The following is a 19,902-nucleotide window of genomic DNA, read 5'->3' as shown; positions in this document are numbered from 1 at the left end:
GAACTCTCTCAGTGGATGATTTGGAGACATGGAGAGAATAATCGTCCTTGATTACTTTGAGAACCCAGGAATCGGTTGTTATCAGTCCAACGTTGGTAATAAATTTCCAGACAATCTCTGATTGTTTGAGGAAGAGGCTGTGAGAGAGGAACAGTGGCTATGCTCTCGAGAAGCGCGTCATAAAGACTGAGCATGCTTCTGAGGGGCTGCTGACTGAGAGTTTTGAGAGAGTTGTTGCCTTTGCTTCTTCTGAGGAGGCTGTCTAGAAACAGGTTGTTTAGTAGTATAACGCCTCTGATATGAATAAGAAGGCTTGGTCAACTGCCTTGAAGTGGAAGGTTTATAGCCTTTGGTTTAACCAAAGAATCCCAACTGGTTTCATGCAATGTTAACTTTTGTGCAGCTGCTTCAATAGAATCTCCAAACAGCTCATCTCCTAAACATGGGATATTGGCTAATCGATCTTGAAGATTAATGTCCATATTAGAGACTCTTAGCCAAGCCAGGCGCATCATAGCAACTGACCTTTGCCGATACACTGGAAGACATTTCAAATGCATCATAAACTAGGCAGTATATAGCAAGGTCAGCCTGTTTCAGAGTAGATATAATCTGCTGATCGTGCACAAGGTGTTGAGTAGGAATATGCTGGTCAAAATTAGGTAGCTGATTGACCAACTGTTTCAAATAACAGGAAAAATAAAAATTGTAATTGAGTATCCTGTTAGCCAGCATGGTATTTTGGTAGAGCCTACAACCAAATTTGTCCATAGTCCAGACCTCATGTTCTGGATGTGGTGTCGAAGCATAAATCTTGGTAGTAGAAGATTTTTTTAAGGGTTGATTCCACCACTAATGACTGATGCTGAAGATGTGGTCTGTCAAACCCAGGAGAAGAAACAATTCTGTATAAATAATCAAGCTTCTTTGGAGCCATCACAATAGATAAAGGTTCTTCCCAATTCTTAACCAGCCTCTATGAGAATGCCATGAAGCAGTAGCTTGAGGAGTTCTTTAGGAGGTTCATCACAATCCAAGGCCTCCATGTACTCCACACTATGGGCAGTATCGGCTTCCAGTTAACAGGTAAAGGCCCAACTGCCTGATGTATTTGGTAAAAGAAAGTCTCTCTGAAGGAGATTTCCTCCAAGGAGGTGTTTGCTGTGGAGACTGTTGTGGAGAAAGACTACACGAGTCAGGATCAGACAAAGTAGGTGAACAGTCTGAGAAAGAACGTAAATCTGAATCATAAAGAAGGGTTGGAGAACGTCAAGAACGCTGTCCATGAGAAGTCTTCAGATGCCGTTGGTACCAATCCCTCGAAGACGAGGATCGGTGTTTATCTCGTTTGTGCTTCAATGCATGGTATTGACGCGAAGACCTTGAAGAGTAATATCGATGTCTTGAAGATGATGTTAGATGCCTCGAAGATAAACATCAATGAGAGGATCTAGAACATCGATGCAACTGACGATGACTGGATGGTGAGTGGTGTCAAGAAGAGGAATGACGATGCCTCATAGGAGATGATCGATGCTCCACCAAACAGCTGGCATTGGTACGCCTCATAATGCTATGCTAAAGCTGGGCTGGTATCGCGGGGGTAGGCTGTGTCATCAGCAGCAGCTTGAACACGCTACCCAGATCCCTCTGGAAAAAACTCGTCGAGTCTTTCCTGAAATGACGACACTGGTACCGAAGGCTGAACAGCCAGTACCAATGGTGCAGTAGGTTGCCTCGGTGTGGGTAACCTCGATGAGGAAGCACACCTTGGAGATAAGATAACCTGCAAAGCTGGGGAGTGGTGGCATTGTTGCTTGGTCTGCATCGACTGACTCGATGCTGTAGAGACCTGTGATGCTTGTTGGGAAGTGGAAGGCTTCTTAGCAGGCTTCCCCTATGTCGGTATGTCCTTCAATGCCGAAGCCTTCGAAGACTTTGCACCTTCCATGAACGCGCTGTAAAAACTGCTATAGAGAAAAGAAATGTGCAAATGAAGAAAAAGAAAACAATGTGAACCTAAAAGCTATCAACCTGAAGAAAGTTGATAACCCAATGTAACAACATGAACCCCCTGCCGCTAAGATGGGGCGTACCTTGATGGAAAGTTTTTTAGCTTTTTTTTTAAACCCTAAGCTGAAAGAAAAGAAATGTTGAAAAAAGAAAAAAAAAAAAAATATATAGAGAAAAAAAAGACACGAAGCAGGAAGGCAAGTAAAAAACTGAACAGAGTTCAGGAGAAAACAAACTTCTTCACTCTGTGGAAAATGAAAAACTGGTGATCCTTGCGTCTCAGTGGGTGGGAAGGCACTTTAAGTTTTTCAAACTTAAAGTGACAGTTCATTTGTCAGACTGTCCATACCGTACCGGGCTCCATATGACATCATCCATATGTGAGAATATGCTGCCTGCTTGACCTAGGATACATCTCCACATTGCCCCAAATTATGCCCCAATTTAAAACAGATATACTGTATTTTATTGTGTGACAAAAGATAAGGCCAACATTTGAAAAAAGTGACATATATATTTTTTAAAAGCTAATGTGATCAGCACCCACTGCTAAACATGTTTTTGAGTATGAAGCTTTATATAAGTTTTAACAAATCATTTTCTCCTCATATCTATATAAATACTGACAAGCAAACTGCATACCTATATGATTCTAATGTAATACATGTGGTATTTCAGAGCTATATTTCCCTTTCTCAGATCAGTGCATATATTATGTCAACAGAAAACCAAAGTAAATTGCAGGTTACAATGCACTTGTGTCCTCCCCTCCTCCCTAAAGAGTTGTAGTGTAAAAGGACAAGAGAAGAAGAATGAGTTAAGTGTTTGCAGGAGTAAGAAGCAAAATAAATAACTCACTCAGTTTTCTTCTCTCTCTGGAAAAAAAACATTCCCTCACCAATGAAGTTAAGAATGTGATAGGAGACAAGAAAAAATCATTCCGGAAGTGGAAAAAGTTTAAAACCGAGGAAAATTGGAAAGAGCACAGGAAGCATCAAAAAGAATGTCACCGCATGGTCAGAAAAGCAAAAAAAGGGTATGAAGAGAGACTTGCCGGGGAGGCACAGAATTTTAAGCCATTCTTCCAATATGTGAAAGGAAAACAGCCAGCAAGGGAGGAGGTGGAACCTCTGGATGAGGGAGACAGGAAGGGAGTGGTGAAGGAGGAAGAAAAGGTAGCAGACAGACTAAACACACTCTTCTCGTCGGTCTTCACAAAAGAGGACACATCGAACGGGAAAGCAGCTGTCACAAATAGTATTAACCTTGTGAAAGTTATCACTTGATGCTTGCTTGATGGCCTTAATTTTTATACGTCCAAAATGGACCAACATGGTCTTTTCCCTCACATACCTGTAATGATTTAATTCTGTTTTACTAGTCTCAGTCAATCCATTCACTGCATATAGTGATAGATTTTTCTTGTGCCATGTTTCTATATCTTCTTTATTACTGACCAGTAGCAACTCAGAATTCTTCCTATGTGGTCTGAATGGATGCACCAAAGTATACCCTGAAATACAAATGTGTACAATTAATATTTACTCAGTTTTTAAGTACATGTTATTTAATTGGCTTCCTCCAGCCACAACTGTCAAGTAACATTCCCAAGATGGTTGAGTGGTAGGGTGTTAAACTTCCCATATATTATACAGATTCTCAATATCACCCAAAAGGCCAAGGGGGATGATTCTCAACTTAAAGCGTGGATCTTGGACCATAGTCTCCAGTCTATTTTATTTGATAATATTACTTCTTAGCCTCCCTCTAGTGTCTCCAGCATGGAGTTTCACTATACAAGAAGATTCAGTCTACAGTGTCTTCCAAAAGGGTAATGGATTTGATATACTGCCTCTCTCTGGTACAACCAAAGTGGTTTACATTTATTACATGCAGGTTCTTTCTCTGTTCCTAGGTTTACATCAGACTCAAGCAGTTTGGTAGTTTGCTGAAAACAAAATGCCATATTAAAGGTTAATATATATGTTTGTAAGGGATGCCTTCTTTATTTTTATTTTTTACTGTTCCTTTGTACTTCTAGTTAAATTAGAAGAGTTGGGATTTGACACCAATCAGTCTTCATGTTCAAATACCATGTCTGACAAATAAACTTCTTATTAACCTGCATCAGAAATCCTAATATATAAATTTAATCAGATCCAAACTTCAAACAGAAAATGGAACCGTTCCCTTTGGTCTGATCACTACACTTACTCCTTCGAAATCAATTGGACCAGCAACAAAAACAGTCCAACTACTCAACAGACAACCTACAACTCTCGCAAACATACAGATCCCACCATATTCTGGATAAAAACAGACACTATAATCCAACACTACACACCTAAAGACTTCATCTCAAAATGGACCCTTCTAAGTACTGCTACCCTGGATGAACTAGCCCCAGAAAAAAACCAAAACCAAAATCCACAGAAAATCAGACAAGTGGTTCGAGAATGAACTACTCCAACTCAAAAGACAATGCAGACAACTAGAAAGAAAATGGAGAAAAAGCAGCCAAGAGTCCACAAAAACAGCATGGATAGTAACAAACCGAAAATACAAACAAAAATTGAAAGAAAAAAAAGAAAGGCATACTACTCAAAACAAATAGGAGATGGACCCCAAGACACAAAAAAGCTATTCCAGCTACTAAAAGTCCTCACAAACACTACACCTTAAATAGCCAACAGCAACTCCCCCCCACCCTCAGCCACATACTTCAAAAACAAGATCGCAAACATCAGAGCGTCATTCAACGGAACATCCACACACAGAGACATCATTTCCCCATACAGAAAAAGAACCAGTCGCAGCAGATAGAACCTGGTTCCATTTCTCGCCCATATAATGGGCAGAGTTCAACAATCTTTATAATAAATACAGCCATGCAGCCTGCAACCTTAACCATTGCCCCCCATACCTACTGAAAACCTCAAGTACATTATTCCGCTCCCTGCTTCTACAATGGATATACTCTTCACTACTAGAGGGTCATTTCCCACAAGAACTCAGCGAAATCATCATAACTCCGCCTATATTGAAGTTACCCCCAGGAAGCAGAGAGGCCCACAAACCCGCCTAAGGCTAGGCGGTAGCCTTAAGCAAACCTAGGCGGCTCTACGCATCTCCCTAGCAGAACAGGAAACGCTTACTATGTAGGCTAGCAAAATGCTGGCCTACATGGTAAGCAGACATGGCCGCTGTGCCTAATCGCAGCAAGGATCTCCCTGCCGTGATTAGTATATTGGCTGCGGCTACAGCCACAAGTCTCCCCTCCCACCAGCGATTGCGGCTTGAGGGTGCCCAACTCCCCCCAATGGCCCTCCTGACAATCACGGGAGGAGGGTACCCAACCCCTCCTGCCAACAACCCCACGGCCCTCCTGACAATCGCGGTACGAGGGTACCCAACCCCTCCTGCTGGCCCCCCAACGGTCCCCCTCCCACCCCAGAACCCCCCTTGGTCTTACTTTCAAGATGGATCGGAAGGCTCCTCGCACATCCGGCCAGCAGGCCCGCCTCCATCCAAATGAGGTGGAGGCGGGCCCGCCCCTCCCCTGCCCAACCCACAGAATCCTAGGGCCTGATTGGTCCAGGCGCCTTAGGCCCCTCCCACTATAGGGTTCTGTCGGCAGGAAGGGTTGAGCACCTTCCTGCCGGTGATCTTAGGGGGGGCGTTGGGAGTCCAGCAGGAGGAGTTGGGCACCCTCCTGCCAGCGATCTTCGGGGGGGCCGTTGGGGGGGGTCCGGGGAGGGGGGTTGGGCAAGTTAAACCCGATTCTGTAACCAACATCTGCAACATGGACGTCGGATACAGAATTGGGTTAACTTTGGGTGGGTGTAGGCCCGATTCTGTAACCGGCGTCCTATACAGAACCCGGGCCTTGTTGTCTAGTAATTTCATAAGTCTCTGGTTGCATTTTATTCTTCTGACTATGCATCCAATATTTCTTCCCTTCTTTCAGCCTCCTGTATGCTTCCTCTCCTCCAGACCTCATTCCCTCCCCCAACTTTTTCTTTCACCCTGCCCCCTTCTTTCTTTCTCTCTCCATGCTCCCTTTCTTTCTGTATGTCTGTCTTTCTCTCTCTCTCTCTCCGTGCCCCATTTCTTTCTTTCTTTCTCCATGCCCTTTCTTTCCTTCTTTCTCTCTCCATGCCCCTTTCTGTCCGTCTCCCCCTTTCCTTCTTTCTCCCTGCCCTCCCCCAAGCCACCGCCATTGGGGAACATGCAGCCACTGCCGCCATCGAGGAATAGGCCGCCGCCGAGTTCTGAGCTCTCCCTGCTTCCCTTTCCAGCAGGGCCGACCAACTCTCACCACCCGAAGTCAATTCTAAATAGGATAGCCAGGCAGCGATTGGCTGGTCCAGAACGTCCTCTCCAACGTCAGAATTGACGTCGGGTGGCGAGAGTTGGTCGGTCCTGCGGGGAAGGGAAGCAGGTAGAACTCAGAACTCGGCGCCAGCCTATTCCCTGATGGCGGCGGTGGCAGCCTATTTCCCAGCAGCAGTGGCAGCCTGTTCCCAATGGCGGTGGCTTTGGGGAGGACAGTGAGAAGGGAAGGGAAGCAGGTTGGGCACCCCTGCTCTAGACGAGCAACACTCAAGTGGCTAAAGAGCTGCATGTGGCTCGCGAGCTGCAGTTTGCCGACCACTGCACTAGAGTATACGTATTATGGTTTTCAGGTCTCTTCTCTTAGGTATTTTAACACAAGCCCCATATCATTTTTTTTTGCCTTTCTCTGAACTGTTTCATGTCTTTGTAAAGATGTGACTCCACTAATGGGTATGCGAGGGTTCAATACTCTCAGAGATTCAGCAGGAAGTGAAATTAATGACAATGACAGCAAAATAAATAATAACAATACAACATATACTCATAGACCCTACTATATCCTTCACTATAGAAACATAGAAATAGACGGCAGATAAGGGCCCACGGCCCATCTAGTCTGCCCACCTTAATGTCCCTCCCCTACCTTTGCCCTGTGAAGAGATCCCATGTGCCGATCCCATTTGGCCTTAAAATCAGGCACGCTGCTGGCCTCAATCACCTGTAGTGGAAGACTATTCCAGCGATCAACCACTCTTTCAGTGAAAAAGAATTTCCTGGTGTCACCTCGTAGTTTCCCGCCCCTGATTTTCAATGGATGCCCTCTTGTTGTCATGGGACCCTTGAAAAAGAAGATATCTTCCTCCGCCTCGATGCGGCCCGTAAGATACTTGAACGTCTCGATCATGTCCCCCCTCTCTCTGCGCTCCTCGAGCGAGTATAGCTGTAATTTGTCAAGTCGTTTTTCGTACTCATTTAGTTACTCAAGTCGTTACTCATTTAGTTCACATAAATGCATTGTCCTATAACTAAATCTTCATGAGTTTTTAAAAGTATCACAGAAATATTTACTGTATATTTTTGTTCACATAAATACATTGACAAATAACTGTCTTCAAAAGTTTCTTAAAAGTATCCTTGGGTTTACATAATTGTAACTGACCTGTCAATGAGTTCCAAAATTTCACCCCTACTATTGAAAACAGAAGTCCTGACCCTGGTATGTATCACATTTCTCTCTTTCATCAATGACAAGCTCATATCCTGTGCAGATCTTAAATTCCTTTCTTGGGCAATACAACTCCAACAAATCTCAAAAATATGCAGGAGATGTATGATATAAAACATGATGTAAAATTGACAGCATTTTATATTGGATTCTCTGTTTATCAAATGTCAAAACTGATAGCACTGAGGCACGAACATAGCCCAAATTTTATTAAATTTATTATTTTTTTTTTAAATCTTTATTCGTTTTCATATCTTACAACAAGTGTATAATATTCATTCAAAAATAAAATTTTATTAAATTTAGTGATATTTATGAGGCCTGGAGGTCCTCACTAACCTAGAAGCTATCGTATATAACACTCTGCCATTTGAACAGTTACATTTGTTCACCACTGCATAACATGAGAATAGGATATGAAAAGGGATGAGTTCTGTTTGACAAATTCATCTCCTAAACAGAAGCCTCTCCACTCTTAATGATATTTTCCCCCTCTCTCTACCTCAATGTAATTTGCTATCCTCTACCTATTTCTTATGCAACCCTCACTTCTTGCTTCCTGTAAGTCGCTGATTGTCCAGCCTTCTTCGAATATGAACCACCTAGAAGTCTTTCGACTATGGCGGTATAGACAGGGGGTGGGTAAGCAGAGTGGGCAGACTTGATGGGCTGTAGCCCTTTTCTGCCGTCATCTTCTATGTTTCTATGTATAGAAGAATAAAGTTATTATTATTTGAAGCAGGGTTTGATTTTTGGAATAAATAATATGCTGCTGCTAAGTTGTTTCTTGTGCTTTCTGTGTATAAAATAAATACTTGGGGGAAAAAAAGAAAAGAACAAATACATATAGTATGCAATTGAAAACTGTATTCATTACTCCCATAGTATCAGCATATTAGACAGTAAAATAAACAAATAGTATAGGAGACATTCATCTCTCCCCCAAGTAAGCTTACCAACTATTCCTGTGCTGGGAACAGCTAGGTGAAGTATTCCAAGAAGGAAATTGATAAGCTCTGGTACAAATCTCTGAGACAGGGATACATATTCCAAGAATAAGCAGCACACAAACAATCCTGCTGTAACATCTTCTAATGAAATTACCGGACACTGAAGATTAAAAGTTTCACAAATATTACCATTAGATATACAGTGATCTGAAATGTAAAAGAGCTCTCAAAAATGTATATAAATAACATTTCTTAACAAGTTAGTCTGATAAAACAGGTTCATTTATGCCTTAAATCATTTTTTGTTGGATGGTAAAAAAAAAAAAAAAAAAAAAAAAATCATGGACAAATTTGATAAAAATATACAGTACAGCTCAGTAACAGGTCTTACAGTATCAAACAAAATGTTTACATATTTATTAACATGACTACTTGTCCCAAGCAGCCATTTTCATCTATAAAGCATACATGTAGTCCATCTGTGTTCAGCATTTCCGAGTGAGAGAGAACGAAAACCAGAGACTGGAAGTATCTCAGAGCAAGGGTCTACCTGATAGAGTTTGGAGGGATTGGAAAGCCTTCAAGCTTGACAACTAGGGGAGGGCCAGAGAGAGGGCATCTCAGTGATCTAGAGCAGTGTTCTTCAACCACTGTCCATTGGCCAGTGCCGGTCCACAGAAATTTCCTGCCGGTCCACAGGGTCAGCACGTGGATCAGGCCCAAAACAGTGTTCTTCAACCGCCGGTCCACGGTGCGATCGATGGGGCGTAATCTTCAAGCCAGCTTCCTCTTCTTAACTGATTTAGTGCACAAAGCCACGGGCAGTGGCTCCTATGGGCATCCTGCGCCTGAACCAGAAGTCTTCTCTCTGATGTTGCAATGTCAGAGGGAAGGCTTCCAGATGAGGCAAGGGACATGTGAAGAACAGAAGTGTAAGCCCAGAAGAGCCTGGGAGCGAGGACTTGAAGGGCAATGACCGCTCAGCCCATTCACAACTACCTTTTTGAAAAAATTCACTCAAGGTGGTGTACAGTAAAAAAAAAAAAAAAAAAAAAAAAAAAAAAGGTCACATATAGGCAACTGACAATTATAGTAGCAAAATAATAAAAATTCAAATACAAGGTATGACAGTAAATGAAAAATCTTTATTACTGAAAGTCAAAAATGTGTGAGCATTGGAACCCTTTACATCTCTCTTGGTGGGGGAGAATCCATACTGTAAAAATGATGATTCTCCCTGTAGCGTGTTACCAAATGAGCATGCTGCCAGTCTATTTTCAGTCCTTTTATAAAAAATTAAATAGTATCCTTACAAAATTTATTTGGCTGGGTAAAAAGGCTAAAATTGCTTTAGTAGCTTTACAGAAACCAATTGCGGCGGGTGGGGTAAATTTTTCAAACTTCTATAGATACCACCAAGCTTTTATCATGAGGTAGGGTATGTATTGGATCCTTCCTGAAGTCTTGGAGCATCTTCCGGATTGGCTTTATTTGGAATGGCAACTCCTGTCTCCATTGTGTTTGAGTCATATTTTAAGTATCAAGATACCTAGGCTTTATAAGGACAATAGAATTTTAGTTTCCACATGGCAAACATTTAAATTTATATATAACCTAACACCTATTCTGGCACATCAAACCACGTGCCAGTCCTTATGGTTGAACTCCAAGGTTCAAATTGGCGGACAGCATCTGGAAGCATTGGATGCAGGCAGGTATACACACGCTAGATGATGTGATGTCACATGGGAAGATGCTTTGAGTTTTCACAACTGCAACAATCCTTCGGTATTTCAAAGTCCCAAGCATTTAAATGGTTGCAGTTGAAGCAGGCTATTCAGAAAGGGTTCCCCGAATGGCAGAATTGAAAGGATCAGTATAGTTTGCCGGTCCTATGCTTCCAGATGGATTTCCTAGGACATCAGGCTGCCCAGTGGTATAAATTATTATCTGATTTTTTTAACAAAAAAACAAAAACTAGTCTTAGAGACAAAGCAGCAGATTTCTGCATCTCAATGGCCACAAATTTGGAATTGGCGGATGAGATGCACAGTGTCAGCATCTATGAGACAAACATGTTTTTTCTTGTTACATAAACCTTTTTGGACTCCTGTTAGGTTACAAAAGTTAGACAATTCTAAATCTAATAGATGCTGACGCTGTCATCTTGATGTAGGGACACTGGATCATTTGATGTACTATTGTTCCTTGATACTTAAATTCTGGAAATCCATTTGGGGTCAAATTATTACGATACTGGAAGTTCCATTATCACGCGCCTCATCTTACCTAAACTTCAGGAAACTACTAAAATCTAATCTATTTACCAGATTTACAACCTAAACGCCCATATCCACTGTATGTACCCCCTTTGTTATACCTACATTTTTTAGATTTATCCTTTATGCAGATTGTCCTGACCTTCTTTACTGTACTTTATTGCTCTGATTGTGCCTTTTCTCTGATTACTCCATCTTTCGCCGATTGTACCATTTTCCCTGATTGTACCTTTTTCTCTGGCACATAGTTTCTCTGACTGTACCATTGTAACCTTCACTGATTGTCCAGCCCTTCTTCACTGTAAACCGCCTCAAACTACTATGGCTTTGGCGGTATATAAGAAATAAATTATTATTATAATATTGTTTGGAACGATATTATTCCCCAAGAGACCAATCAATTCAAACGAGAATAAATTGCTCCTTATCATGACAGGAATAGCCATGCAGCTTATAATGAAAAATTGGAAAAGTTGTGATAACTTAAAATATAGTTTTTGGTGGGAATCCTTATGCCAGATTTATAAGTTTGAAAATATTAATTCTTTACAGCTGGGACACCATAGCAAATTCAAGGAAATTTGGGGCCCATTAACAAAATATTGTAAGATATGAATGTGAATTAACATTATTTCTCTTTGAGTCATGAAAAATTATTACACACATCCAGGAGGGGCCGGGGGGGAGGGGTTATATAGCTGTATATTATTTGTTGGAATAGAATGCAGTATGTTATATTACTTGATTGTTCATCTATTTGCACAATGTATTCAATTTAAAAAATGAATAAAGAATATTAAAAAAACAAACCAACAAATACAAGGTATGGTACTGTATCCTATATTACAATGTCAATACATTACACAAAGAAAGTACAGGGTGTAAGAAAAGATAACTATCATCTATATATGTATTAACAACCATTAGAAAATAAGGGGACTAATCTTTTTAACAAAGTTGCACATGAAGTCAGAAAGGTGCATGAATATTATCGCAAATGCTACAGCATGTATAACCAGTGTCACTTCTTGTATGTGTTTAACTAGCAAATTAGTTACTTCGTCTATTAAAAGTCTGAGTAAAGAGCCAAAGTTTCACTTGCTTCCTAAACTAGAGATAGTCTTCGGTTAAATGAAATCTTTCAGGGAATGTATTCCAGAGTAAGAGAAGCTACTCTGGAGAAGGCTTGCTGGTGGGTATCACATTGTGTGATGTCCTCTGGAAACATAGAAACATGATGGCAGATAAAGGCCAAATTACTCATCTAGTCTGCCCATTGGCCCATCTAGTCAGTGTGGTTAGAATACTCCTTGGCAAAACCTTACTGACCCTTGAAGTGTGTAGAGAGATCCTGTTCCAAGTACTCTGGGCTATTCCTTGAAGGGCCTTGAAGATCACCCAAGGTGTACAGCAAATACAGGATAATACAAAATGGCTATTTGAGTCTATATATAAATATAGTCATTGACTTCGATCTTCATAAAAAGGATGCTTCATTTTAGTGTCTCCTGAGTTGCTATATGGTGCTTGTTTTGAAGGGGCAGTTTTAAGAGTTAATCCACATGGGTTCCATTTTTGGTGAGAAAGACAAAAAAAAAGAAAAAAAGGAGGATTTTTTTTTTTAAACTATATTTGGTTGCATTATTGAAAAGAGAGCAAAGACCCCTTAGGCAGGCAAGAGCTGAAACAATGTCAGTGTTGGGTCATAAGTCTTGTTCACAGACTGTGTAATAAAGTACAATTTTTATTCCAGTTCTGGAGGCAGTTTCACTTTTGTGGGTGGTGGTTTTTGTTTCATACCATAAAAGCAACATGCTCATACCTAAGATGGGAAGATTGCCATTTAATGGCAGCACCTACGAGCTAATTTATGGTGTCAAATATATATTCCCCTTCAGCCCCAAAGCTTTCAGGTTACCCAGGCCTAAATCTCAGGAAGTGGGATCAACAAAGGATGTTATGGATAGAAAGTGGAGAGAACACAGATATCCCAACCCTATCACCTACTTACCTTAATGAGTAACTGGCTCATATACGACAGTGCAGGAGTTACCACTGGATGCCAAAAGTCAGATGTAGGAAACAATATTGAAGTAATTTTCAAAATAACCAGCTAAAATACAAATTTAGAAAAGATGTGGTGTTAAGACAAAATAAGACTTGTCTTCATACAAAATGCTTATGAGCATACCAATACAAGAGACTGAAACTAAGTAGTATATACCACATTTACTCAATTTAACCAGAAAATCTCAAGCTTCTACCCATATATACTCAAATATAAACCGGGATTTTGGGGCCAAAAAACTGGCCCAAAAATGGGGGTCCCCAGTTTATATTCGGGTCATCCCCCAGTGACCATCCAAAATCCTCCCGGACTTCCTGCAGGCCTGCCTTAGGCCGGGACAGCAGGGATCCCTTCCGTCTCCTGCTCCGGCCGACACTAATAATTACCACCCTCCCTCCTTTGCGTACCTGTTTCCTGGTGGTTCAGTGTGTATCCCGCGCTGAAATCCTTTGTAAAGGTAGTAGCCAGCAGCGCACCTGGGCCGGCATGCAGGAGCGAGCTTTTCGTGCTGCTGGCCGGCCCTGCACCGCTCCTTGATAGGCTGCTGCAAGTTCTTGCGGGATTCACGGTTCTTGCGGCAGCCTATCAAGGAGCGGCGCAGGGCCGGCTGGCAGCACGAAAAGCTCGCTCCTGTGTGCTGGCCCAGATGCGCTGCTGGCTGCTACCTTTACAAAGGATTTCAGCGTGGGATACATGCTGGTCCACCAGGAAACAGGTACATGAGGGAGGGTGGTAACTATTAGTGTCGGCCGGGGCAGGAGATGGAAGGGATCCCTTCTATCCCGGCCTACCACTAGGTGGTTTAAGTTAAGGGGAAGGGTTCATCTGCTGGCTGGGTTAGAGGGTAGTACAGGACAATCAAGCCATTGTTACATCACTGATGAGGTTGACTCTTTTTAGGGGGAAGAGGGTACAGGAAAGGAAGGTGGGAAAGTGTTCAGAGCCTGGCAGGGAGGGGGGAGCTTGGTTCACAGCCTGGTAGGGAATGGGACTGAGTGCAGGGCAGGAAGGGAAAGGGGCAGGGTGCAGAACTTGGCAGGGAGGGGGGCTGAGTGCAGAACCTGGCAGGGCAGGACACTTGAATATTAAGATGTCCGACTTATATTTAAGTTAACCATTTTTCCTCCTTTTTGGGAGGAAAAATGTGGGTCTTGACTTATATTCGGATCGACTTATATTCGAGTATATACGGTACTTTACTTGTATTTTGTTTTAATGGAAATCACCTTACAACTATACTTTATACTCTACTTTATGATCAGCTCTTTAATAATTTGATCAGGACCTATGCAAAGGATTGTTAGGTTCCAGGTGTGTAACATGTTTATCTGATGATCATTAATACTCTATGCTGTTTGTCTTAATTTCTGGGCCCAACTGTCCTTAAACCTAGGCCAAAGTCAAACTATTTGGCTGACAACACATTTTTGTAGAGCTTAAATTTTAATTGAAGGGGCTAGTCTATATTGCAAGATCTAAGTCAGGGCTGCCCAAGTCTGGTCCTCGAAATCTACTGGCAGGCCAGGTTTTCAGGATATCCATAATGACTATGCATGAGAAAGATTTGCCTGCACTATCTTCTTGGTATGCAAATCTCTCTTTCATGCTTATTCACTGTGGATATCCTAAAAACCTGACCTGCCAGTAGATCTCGAGGACCAGACTTGGGCAGCCCTGAACTAAGATGAGCCTTAGACATTGGTTCAAATGGAGGCTTCATCAATTGAGCAAGGACAACATTGAGATTCCAAACCACTTGAGGCGGTTTGAGAGGAGGCTTGACATTGAAAAGTCCTTTCATGAATCTGGAAACCACAGGATGAGCAGAGAGGGGTGTTCCCTTCAATAGGCTGATGGAAAGCAGCAATTGCACTAAGATGGACTTGAATTGATGTAGACTTGAGGCCATAGGTAGATAAGTGCAGAAGATAATCTAAGACGGAAGACAAGGAGGCATCTCGAGGCTCCTTGTTGTGAGAGGTGCACCACGTAGAAAATCTAGTCCATTTTTGGTGGTAGCATTGTCTAGTGGCAGGCTTTCTGGAAGCCTCTAAAACATCCCAAATAGGTTGAGAAAACTGAAGAGGAGTTATGTTGAGAAGTACCAAGTTGTCAGATGTAGAAACTGCAGGTTGGGATGAAGAAGAAATCCTTGGCTCCGTGTAAGCAGAGATGGAAAAACTGGTAGAAGGTATGGCTCCCTGCTGCTGAGCTGAAGTAGAAGGGAGAACCAGGGTTGCCTGGGCCACCAAGGAGCTATTAGAATCATGGTGGCATGATCGTTCTTGAGCTTGACAAGAGTCTTGAGAATGAGAGGGAATGGAGGGAACACATACAGAAACAGATTCATCCATTCCAGAAGAAAAGCATCTGCCTCGAGGCGATGAGGAGAGTATATCCTGGAGCACAACTGAGGCAGTTTGTGGTTGTGGGGAGACGCAAAGAGATCTATTTGAGGAGTTCCCCATTGAGAAAAAATGTGATGAAAAGGCGAGGAATTGAGTGTCCATTCATGAGGTTGCAGAAGACAACTCAATTTGCCCTCCAGACAGTTTTTCTCTCCTTGAATGTACACCGCTTTCAAGAAGGTGTTGTGATGGATGGCCCAGTCCTACACCCTTCAAGCTTCTTGACAAAGAGGGAGAGATCCTGTTGCTATCTGTTTGCTGACATAGTACATGGCGACCTGAATGTCTGTCCGAATAAGGACTACCTGGTCGTGAAGAAGATGCTGAAAAGCTTTGATAGCATTGAAGATCGCTCTGAATTCCAACAGATTGAAATGACACTGACGATCCGTGTTAGACCAGTGGCCTTGAGTATGGAGACCTTTGAGATGAGCCCCCCAAGTGTAGGTCAAAGAATCTGTCATGAGGACATTCTGATGAGGGGTGTGTGAAACATAAACCTCTGGAGAGATTAGAAGAGAGCATCCACCAATGGAGAGACTGTCTCAATGAAGGAGTGACTGTAATGTGTTGAGAGAGTGGGTCGGAATCCGTGCCCACTGAGATGCCAGGGTCCACTGAGGAATTCTGAGGTGAAGTCTGGCAAAAGGAATCAAGTGAACTGAGTAATACCATCATGTGTCTCGCTGAGAGTGAAGAAAGGGAAGACACTTTGTGGCAAAGCTGAAGAAGAGCATCCACATGTTGCTGAGGAAGGAATGCTCCGAGTTGGATGGTGTCCAGAACAGCTCTGATGAACTGCAGATTCTGAGAGGGATGAAGGTGGGATCTGGGAAATTTGATTTTGAATCCCAAGCTTTGTAGGAACCACGTAGTCAGTTGGGTCGCTACAATAACCCCCTGATATGTTGAATCTTTGATGAGCCAGTCGTCCAGGTAGGGGAATACCTGGAGACTATGATTCCGCAGAGCTGCTGCCACCACCACTAGATACTTGGTGAACACTCTGGGAGATGATGGCAGGCCGAAGGGTAGCACTCTGTACTGAAAATGCAGATTTCCCCACCCGAAATCTGGGGTACTGATGGAAGGCCGATGAATGGGAATGTGAGTGTAAAGCCTCCTTGAAATCTAGAGAACATAATCAATCATATAAGGATGCCAAGGAACAACATGCAACAACTTTTCTTTGACCAAAAATTTGTTGAGGGCCCTAAGATCCAATATAGGCCGCAGATTCCCAGTCTTCTTTGGAACTAGGAAGTAATGGGAGTAAAAACCCCTGCTCTGCTGTTCCAATTGAACTTCCTTGATGGCACGGAGACGAAGCAGAGCTTGAGCTTCCTGAAGAAGAAGGGCAGTCTGGGATGGATTGGAAGGATACTCTCTTGCAGGAAGCACTGGTGGAATCTGAGTGAAATGAAGAGAGTATCCCTCCCTGATTATTGACAGCACCCAGAGGTCGGATGTAATGGTCTCCCATCGATGGTAAAAATGATGGAGACGACCTCCTATGGGAAGAGGGGAGAACAGAGGCAGAACGATGGAGGTTATGCTCTGTTTGAGACAGTCAAAAGGCTGAGAAGCCTTTGGCATAGCAGAAGGCTTAGGTTTATGTTGCTTCTGCTGTTATTGTTTCTTGGGGGGGTGCTAGTGCTAGAGTGTAAGGAGCTGCCCTCGAAGGATAATGCCTTTGATAGGATGAAAGAGGCCGAGAAGGTTTAGAAGGAGCTGGCTTAGGTTTTGGTCCGACGATGGAAGCAAAGGATTTCTCTTGTGCAGAGCATCAAAGACGGACTTCTCAGCTCCGCGGAAAAATCAGAACTGAGGAGACGCGCCCTGTGCTGGGCGGGAAGGCACTCGCACATGCGCAGTGCGGCAGACTCAAAACTTCTGGGTTTTCTATAAGCAAGTCTGCTTACGAGGCTGTCCACATCCGGGCTCCATGGATGATGTCACACACTTGTGAAAATAGGCTGCCTGCTTGTCCTGGGATAATAATCAGTATGATGAAATAAAAATCTTTCTCCATTGTACATATCTGTCCCAGATTTTATGAAAGGAAGAAACTTGCCCATTTTTCATAGCTGTAAGTTTCAACATTAAACAGATATAGTCACATCTACATAGGATTTGGTCCATGGTTGGTGTATGCTTTTGTTTCCAACAGTATATATATGGCCTTAAAGTTAATAAATATTCTTCTGAGTGCAAACAAATAAATATAAATCAAAAATAAAATATCACACGCTCCTCTGCACTATCTTCTTATACTGCTTGCTTCAATTACCGCATTTTAACCTCAAACAGATAGACAGGTTAAAATGCGGTAAATCACCGGGCCCGGACGGGATCCACCCAAGGGTTCTGAAGGAACTAAGACAAGAAATAGCGGGCACATCCAGCATGTTTGCAACCTATCCTTGAAAACTGGTGAGGTACCAGAGGACTGGAAATTGGCGAATGTCACACCTATCTTCAAGAAGGGATCGAGGGGTGACCCCGGGAACTACAGGCCGGTGAGCCTGACTTCAATTATAGGGAAGATGGTGGAAGCTATGATCAAGGACGGCATTTGCGAGCACATCGAGAGGAATGGCCTACTGAGAACAAGCCAGCACGGATTCTGTAAGGGAAGGTCGTGCCTAACGAACCTTCTGTACTTCTTTGAGGGAATAAGCAGTCGGGTGGACAATGGGGAACCCACAGACATCATTTACCTCGATTTTCAAAAGGCTTTCGACAAGGTGCCACATGAAAGGCTGCTTAGGAAGCTGTGGAACCACGGGGTGGGAGGGGATGTGCACAGATGGATCAAGCACTGGTTGTCGGGTAGACTGCAGAGGGTCGGAGTGAAGGGCCAATATTTTGACTGGCGGGGAGTCACAAGCGGTGTGCCACAGGGATCGGTGCTGGGGCCGTTACTCTTCAACATATTTATCAATGACCTGGAAAAGGAGGCAAAGTGCGAGGTTATAAAATTTGCAGACGATACCAAACTGTGCGGCAGAGTTAGGTCCAGGGAGGAGTGTGAGGACCTGCAAAGGGACCTGGACAAGCTGGAAGACTGGGCAAACAAATGGCAAATGCGCTTTAACTTGGAAAAATGCAAGGTCATGCATATAGGGAAAAAGAACCCGTTGTTCAACTACAAATTGGGGGGGGGCATTGTTGGGAGACAGCAGACTTGAGAGAGACTTGGGTGTGCTGGTGGATGCATCACTGAAGCCATCTGCACAGTGCGCAGCAGCCTCGAAAAAAGCCAACAGGATGCTGGGCATCATAAAGAGGGGCATAACAACCAGGACACGGGAAGTCATCATGCCATTGTATCGAGCGATGGTGCGTCCACATCTGGAATACTGCGTTCAGTATTGGTCGCCGCACCTCAAGAAGGACATGGCGGTACTTGAGAGAGTCCAAAGGAGAGCAACGAAACTGGTAAAAGGGCTGGAACACTGCCCATATGCCGAGAGGTTGGATAGGCTGGGGCTCTTCTCTCTGGAAAAAAAGGAGGCTCAGGGGAGATATGATAGAGATCTTCAAGATCATGAGGGGCATAGAGAGGGTGGATAGGGACAGATTCTTCAGACTGAAGGGGACAACAAGTACGAGGGGGGCATTCGGAGAAACTGAAGGGAGATAGGTTCAAAACAAATGCAAGGAAGTTTTTTTTCACCCAAAGGGTTGTGGACACTTGGAATGCGCTACCGGAGGAAGTGATCAGGCAGAGTACGGTACAGGGATTCAAACAGGGATTGGACGGATTCCTGAGGGATAAAGGGATCGTGGGATACTGAGGGAGGAGCTGGGATGTAACACAAGTATAGAAAGCTAACCAGGTAATAAGTATAGAAACCCAACCAGGTCGTGCATGTGCAAGACCGGAGGGTTAGGACTTCGATGGGAAGATAGGACTTTAATGAGAAACCAAGGTGGCAAGGGAGCCCCTTCTGGTTATTCAGACAGGTCGTGACCTGTTTGGGCCGCCGCGGGAGCGGACTGCCGGGCAGGATGGACCTATGGTCTGACCCGGCGGAGGCACTGCTTATGTTCTAATTCTTCCATAAATCTCTCATCCATTCAATAAAGCACCATTTAGAAACAATTCTTCTATGACCTCAGCGGCTACACTTGAACTTCATATTTCATGTAAAGTTCAAGTTATACCGTAGTCAGCCTCCTCAGTCACTTACTTAACATTATCATGATTTTTAGTGTTTTAAATATTTTATGGTATAAAAATCATAAATAAACTTATCTTAAAGTTGATACACTGTTGTATTGTGCATTTATGGCTGCAGCCAAAATAAATTCCACATTTGTTGATGAACACGAGTTGTGCGATCTGATTGACAGCGGGTAATGTGGGGCTAGAGCAACAAGTGCTGAGTGCCCGATTTGAGTCTTCAACAAGTTACTTTAGTTGCTGTTTTTGTTTTTGAACAAGATCTGAATAATATCATGAAAATATATTTCCCTGATTCAAAAGCTCTCTTTTTTGGTCAGAAAATTTGAGTCTTCCCAGATGTGACTAAAGTGACACAAGAACATCAGAGGATTTTTTAAAACCTTAAACAGGAAGTTTTGCATCTGAGAGCCTCATTTAAGTTGCTCTATCCGT

General features: G+C 43.1%; 1 protein-coding gene across 2 annotated transcripts in view; it reads right to left on the bottom strand.

The window, feature by feature from the left end:
* NOP14 (NOP14 nucleolar protein) overlaps positions 1-19,902 on the bottom strand; it is a 166,661-nt gene that overhangs the window by 18,868 nt on the left and 127,891 nt on the right. For both annotated transcript variants that reach the window (XM_033950448.1, XM_033950440.1), the window contains 3 exons: positions 12,814-12,915; positions 8,530-8,683; positions 3,367-3,526 (listed from right to left, as the gene is read on the bottom strand). In XM_033950448.1, coding sequence (XP_033806339.1) covers positions 3,367-3,526; positions 8,530-8,683; positions 12,814-12,915 — 416 coding nt within the window. The remainder of the gene's footprint in view (positions 1-3,366; positions 3,527-8,529; positions 8,684-12,813; positions 12,916-19,902) is intronic.

The sequence above is a fragment of the Geotrypetes seraphini genome, chromosome 1 (assembly GCF_902459505.1).
Source record: "Geotrypetes seraphini chromosome 1, aGeoSer1.1, whole genome shotgun sequence".
In the NCBI taxonomy this organism is placed as follows: domain Eukaryota; kingdom Metazoa; phylum Chordata; class Amphibia; order Gymnophiona; family Dermophiidae; genus Geotrypetes; species Geotrypetes seraphini.
This window is presented reverse-complemented; position numbering and strand designations above follow the sequence as displayed.